The following is a 6,349-nucleotide window of genomic DNA, read 5'->3' as shown; positions in this document are numbered from 1 at the left end:
ATATTGTACCTCTTGGCTATCTGGCTACATGCATATCACCATGTGTCCTTTCGTGTAATCAGGGCAATTCTATCTGTTGTTCGCCTTATCATCGCCTTTCTCACCAATTCTGATACCAACGAGGGCATCCTTTCGGCCATGACACTGACCACTGTCCACTCACATATGGAAGTAGAGCCAGATGGACTTCCAGATCCTTCCTGTTTGCCCTGTCTGCCAAGAAGTTTATCCTGCTCTCGTTTCGACCCCTGACTTCTGTCCTGAATGTGCTAAAAATGAGGAGTCTACTTGTCTGTTTGACGATGCTCAAGGGTTCCAAAACTCCAGGCACTGTTGTGGTCTGTCAAAACAATGTGAGCCCAGGCGGCGCTTTGCATTCAAATCCATCAGCCATCAACTGGAAGAGCTACTTGTGCAACCCAGCATGGAGGAGCTTCTTGATGAGTGGTGCAGGTTACCCAATCGACACCCAGAACAGGGTTTATATCAGGATATATTCAACAGCCAGGTTGCACGCTCGACACTAGGCCCTGATGGCCAACCTTTTTTTCGGAATGACCCTGAAGATCACTTATGTGGCCCGAACAGTGAGCTGCGCATTGGGCTTACTCTAGGTGCTGATTGGTGAGCGATGTGTTGAGTGATGTTGGCACATAACCCTCACATGTTTGATGTCAGGTTCTCGTACCATTGCTCTCTCCAGGCCGCATCTCACTCCTCTGGGCCAATGTCCTTGTGCATAGCCAACCTCCCTCCAATGTTCAAGTCAGTGGATGGTGGGTTTCTCTAGGTGGATTATGCTAATGTCTCCCATAGATACAAAACATCCAACCTCCTCCTCACTGGCATTATCCTGGGGCCAAAGGAGCCTTCACCTGACCAGGTCCAGAGGTACATGTGACCTCTCGTCAATGATCTGTTGAGACTGTGGGAGGATGGAATCATTGTGAAGATGCCACAGAACCCCAACGGTCGAAGGCTTCGGGTGGCCCTTCTATGTGTCATCTGTGATGCGCTGGCAGCACACAAACTGGGAGGCTTTGGATCTCATTGCCATACCTTGTTTTGTATGTGGTGTTGGGTGAACCTGTCCAGGAAGCAGGGCCCGGTGGCACTCACAATGGATGGTATGGCATTCCTCAGTTGCGTCTTACTTTTCTCACTTAATGGACTTTTGGTTAGGATTTCCTCCATGGACTGACACTGAATATCGATGGCTCGGAGATATTTATCGCAACCTTCACACCAAAGCCCAAAGGGAGAAACACGTGAAACAGCACTCCAATTGTTGGTGTGAACTAGCCCAACTCCCCTACTTTGATCTTTGTAGGATGATAGTGCTCGATCCAATGCACAACCTCATCTTAGGTGCAGTCCCATGTGCCACTTTAACTCTGCCATTTGCTGCTCATCAATCACTCAGGTCTCAGCAAAAATCACTTTTACCACATGTGGGTGTCCCTCGGCATCCTGCACCCAAAACACGAACTCAACCTCCTCCATGAATTGTTGTCAAACATGTGTCCCTTCTTTCCACTTGTGCCATCCACACTGAGTGCCATTAGTTCACTGTACTGGGTCACTTGGCAACACTCCCAACGGCAGTCGGGGAGCCAGCTGGTGGCTCCCTGACAGCCGATCAGTGGCTGCTGATGGCAACGATTTTTGGGCCCATCACTGTAAGTTAATTGGGTTGGGCCAGTATTAAGACAGACTAAACTCTCTTTGTTAAATACCAATCATTTGGGAGGCATATCTACCATCAGATGCTGTCCACACACAGGAAGAGCAGGAGTGTCAGGGCCTGGCCTCGGACTCAGAGGCTCCCTGACCTCAGCCCCCATCTGACCTGTCCTCACACTATGCAGGGCATGAGATGTATAGTAAAAGAAAGGGAATATATACACTTGCCTATGCGGGGCATGAGATGAGAAGAAGTGTAAAGGTCTCATCTCCCCGCATGGTTGCTATATAAAGGAATGGGTCACATGCCCACAACTATATGGCTCCTAGAGTTGTGTAGTGTGACCTGGAGGGAACATCCAGGTGCCAGTGCCCAGTAAGTGTGGGAACATTCTGGGCAAGCTGCTCACTCAGAAAGTTCCCACACTATCCTGTGCACATGGATACACAACACAGAAAGGCAACAACAAGGCAACAATGAAGGAATGGAAGGAAGGGATTGGTTGGGGAGTCTGGGGCACCCTAGGGCAGGGTGCTGAACCCTGACAAGGAGAAGATGATACAGGAATGTATACAAAAAAAGGAACAGGAGAAGAAAGAGGTGAAGGAGCGACATGCACAAGAGAAGCTGGCTTCGGGTATTAATCAATCAGTACATCAATCAACAGTCCTACTGCTACTGTCAAAAACCCGAGATGGAAGGGGGTAAATGTGTGAGTCCGAATGCAGGCAGGGCTCAACTAGAGGGGGGTCTGAGGGCTCCGGTAGTGAACCGAAGCTTCTCAGGGAGCCTGTTTCTGCTGGATGGTACAAGAGGCTCTAAGAAGGACATGGCCTCAGCGACTCGGAGGGAGCGCTGTGCCTCCATTACATCTCAGTTAGTCCTTGTATTTCTTATGTCTGAGGTATCTTGTAGAATGGGAGCGGGATTCACTCAGAGGGACTTTGGGTGGCATTTTAGTCAAGATTAGAACTGAGGAACTACAGGTTCTAATCTACGGGTATGATACCGAGAGGTACCAAAAGGTCCCGAACGATATTTAAAACGGGGAACCGAGGTGTTGGGCCAAGGAGGGTGGAGTTGGAGGCCGGAAAATGAATGGGGAAGACAAATGGGTAAAGGGGGTTAGCCGACTGAATGAAAGGAAGAAGGTAGTCGTGCTAAGAATAGAAGGTGACTAATAAGTGATAATGTGAGGGAGATCACCGAAGGATGCGGGTAGCTCCGAAAGTGGAGTTGCGTATCCAAAGGATGTTAGGTGACTCAAATAAATGAAATGGGTGGAGGAGAGGTTTAAGGGCATGTCACAGGATGTTGGAGGTCCGTCGGGATATTGGAGCAAATCCGGGGTCTCCAAATGTTCCGACTCGGGATCGAGCTTCCGGGATGGGAGTGGCCAAGGTTTGGTGTGCCGCAACCAGACCGGAGCTGAGACAGTCAGGAGGGAAGGTGACTTGGGGAGTGGGGAGGCATGGTGTAGGGGATGGTGAAGTTGTTAGGAAGGTGTGGTGTGGTGGGAGTGCACGGGGTCGGGATTCCAGGATATGACAGCTACACTGTCTTGGGATGCTCTTAAACTCAGATCCTCACAGGCCCCCATGGATGACAATGCTTCAAGGGGCCACGAGGCTCCGAGACCACCACCACCACCACCAAAGAAGAGGAAACTGATGAAGAAGAGAATGACTACTGGTGGCAGTCTCAATCTCAACAATGGGATGGCTAAGCTTCACCCAGATGAGCCCATGAATTTTTTCCACCTCACAATGGCACTCAAGTGTTGGCTATCCCATACGATAACTGAAGAGCAGATTGCAATGGGTGAGGGCCATATGCTACAGTATCTCAAGGGCATGTTTGAGGTGGGTTTGCATTAAAGTTCGATCTCTCCACTGACCTGCTGCCATCAGATTTTTGGCCCTGACATGATCAAACCCAATCACCACTATGCAGTCCATACTGCTGAATTCATCTGGGACTTTGGCCCCATCTATGGCTTCTGGACATTCCTATTCGAGTGTCTGAACAAGGTCCTCAAAAGCTACAAATCCAATAATCATGGTGGCAGGCAAATCAAGGCATCCTTTTTCCGTGAATTCCACCATACCATTCACATCTCTCAAATTGTGCATGGTTAATTACATTTTGATGGTCCCCCTTCTTGATTCACCTTAGTACAGATTAGCCAGGCATTGTCGACTTCCAATCTGCTGGACAAGGCAGCAGCCTCTTGCCTGATGAATGCCTCGACAGATGAACAGGGTACAGTCCAAGCTCTGGCACGAGAGCTTGATATGGGCCTTGCAGATGGTATGCCCTCTCATTGTATATAATTCAGAATTCTAAGCATGCACTCTCAGAAACATTCCCCCTCAACCAGATCAGCTTAGGCCCGGCACCGCAGAAGAAGTACGATCTGATGCTTGCTGATTCCATTGTAATAATAGGTCATCTGCAGCGTTGCCATCCAGGCCTTAGGCTGCATCAATACACTGCTGTCAACCCTCACCCAGACAGCATACCACTACCCACGTCCTGCTGGATGCACCACTATGTTGTGGTGAACTCACACATTGTCATATCCATACATGGCCATTGACTTCCACTACCTCCAAACTCTCCGGACTACCTCTGCTCCCTCTTCACTAACCTTGGAGCTCCCATATTCTGCAATCACCTCTGCTTCCCTCGATGGTCACCACCCCCTCTTTTCAATATATTACCTATGCCTCCCTAAGTATGGAGCCCCAAAGGCTTCCGGACAGCTCCGATGTCCGCTAGCGCACTCCTGCCTCCACTGGGCAATTCACTTGCAAGCCCTGCAAGCCCACCTTCGGGCCTATCCCTCCTTTCCATTTCTGGGTTATTGCCTACCATTCCGTTAACCCCATAACCCAACTTGTCGGTAATATTCAATTGGCTAATGTTTAACTCCGTTAGCTCCGCTCCACTTGGCCCTGCCATTTACAGGCCCACCCTCGTTGTAACTATATATACTCAACTTGTACATAGGTTGCACCTCAGTAATAAAATCGACTAGAGTTGACCCCCTTTAGTTCTCGTTGCCAGTCAGTAAGTTAGGGCATGGATGTGTAACTTGGCACAGCGCTCCTGGGATAAGTCGCTGAGGCCAAAGCCCTCTGCCATGGAGACATTCCTTTGTCTCGATCTGGTCTCTGACACACATATCCTCTCATTCAACGAGAATCTCGGTATGGGAGCAATGCAAATGGCATTTGGCATGGTCAAATGGTTTCACCCTTACATGCCAAAACATGACACAGTGTGGGCCCCTTTGTAAGAGCATTGCCATACTTATGGTCGATACACTGATGTGCAGTACATGCTTCTGGACAGTGCCCAAGACTCTCACATCCGGGTTTGGGAAGCCGACAAATGGTGGAATAATGGAAGTGTTTCCATCATTGCTCTGGATTCCATTCAGAGTCATCTTGCAAGGCTCACGATGGCAGTTCAAGGCACATGGGTATGGGTAACTGTCATATCCATACAATCCCGACCTCCGCTCCGGGCTCCCGGAACTCCGAACCTGACTTCCGGGGTCCTACTTCCCTTCCGTCACCTCCTCCTTGCTGACTCCCAAGAGGCTATCCCACCTCCGGCTCTGACACCACCTTCAGTCCGACTCCGGAACATTCCGGGTCCGACCCCAACCTCGACACCTTCCAGGCAAGTACGCAACACCTATGCTCCTGACTCCGGGCCTCCGCTCCGGAATCCCGTTCGCGTCCCCGCCTCCGGAACCTCCGGTCTTAGCTCCGACCTCGGACTTTGACCCCACCTCCGCTTATACCCATTGTATTGGTTAGCTCATTCCATTTAATTATGTTTGCCAATATTCCGGAGTTTAACTTCCGAGTTCAGACTTTCCGGACTTACCTCGGACCTTGCAACTATTGCATTGTCCTATTCAATACCGCTATTCTCCCTCATTCCTATTTGGGCTGCTGCTTCCTTTCTATTCACTCAGCTAGCCATTCCCCACTCCCAACCTCCTTCCTTCCTCCTTGGGCCTTGGCCCTTCATTCCTCCTTTGGGAAACACCATTGAGTCAAACCCTTGACCCTCGGTGTTGTTCCTCTTTCCATCTCCCTTTGTCTCCTTTCATCCTACCCTTGTTCCTTTTGATTCCAGACCCCTCCTTATATACAATGTACCTAGTAACTTGTAACCTCAGTCCGAAATCAACCTGAATTCCCCCAAGAGACTTTCCCTCTGCTAGATCCGAAATTAGGGACCCCTAGGACAACCAGCAATGGCACAGTGCTCTGCCTGAGTCGCTGAGGCCAAGGTCCTTCCACGCTAAGTCTCCGATTCCATTCCGGAGTCATCCGAATCCACACATTCTAACAGTAACTCTTACTATTGATGCCATATGTAGTTGATCATCATTCTCGATGACCCCCACTGAGATTCTTACAACATGGCAGAATGGAGACAGGATCTAACTTTGATGTTGAGAGAATCCCCTTGCTGTAATATCTAGGACACTCTCTGTGTATCCAAATGTATGAACATCCTAACCCAAAATAATAAATATTATTATCTCATGGTTGTACATATTATGTTATTTTGTTTAGCATTGTTGGTACATGTTTACTTTGTTCCAATCGTGCAACCATGTTGGACCTTTGCTAGCTAGAT

The 6,349-nt window shown here is 49.2% G+C and overlaps 1 protein-coding gene across 1 annotated transcript; it reads left to right on the top strand.

The window, feature by feature from the left end:
• Window positions 1-4,829: 4,829 nt before the first annotated feature.
• Window positions 4,830-5,480, top strand: EI90DRAFT_3127384 (uncharacterized protein; the record flags this gene model as incomplete). Its single annotated transcript, XM_039064009.1, has 2 exons — window positions 4,830-4,981; window positions 5,042-5,480. 2 exons carry the CDS (start codon window positions 4,830-4,832, stop codon window positions 5,478-5,480), a joined length of 591 nt encoding a protein of 196 aa, XP_038913224.1.
• Window positions 5,481-6,349: the final 869 nt, after the last annotated feature.

The sequence above is a fragment of the Cantharellus anzutake genome, assembly GCF_015039405.1.
Source record: "Cantharellus anzutake strain C23 chromosome Unknown EI90scaffold_43, whole genome shotgun sequence".
NCBI classification, from domain to species: Eukaryota; Fungi; Basidiomycota; class Agaricomycetes; order Cantharellales; family Hydnaceae; genus Cantharellus; species Cantharellus anzutake.
This window is presented reverse-complemented; position numbering and strand designations above follow the sequence as displayed.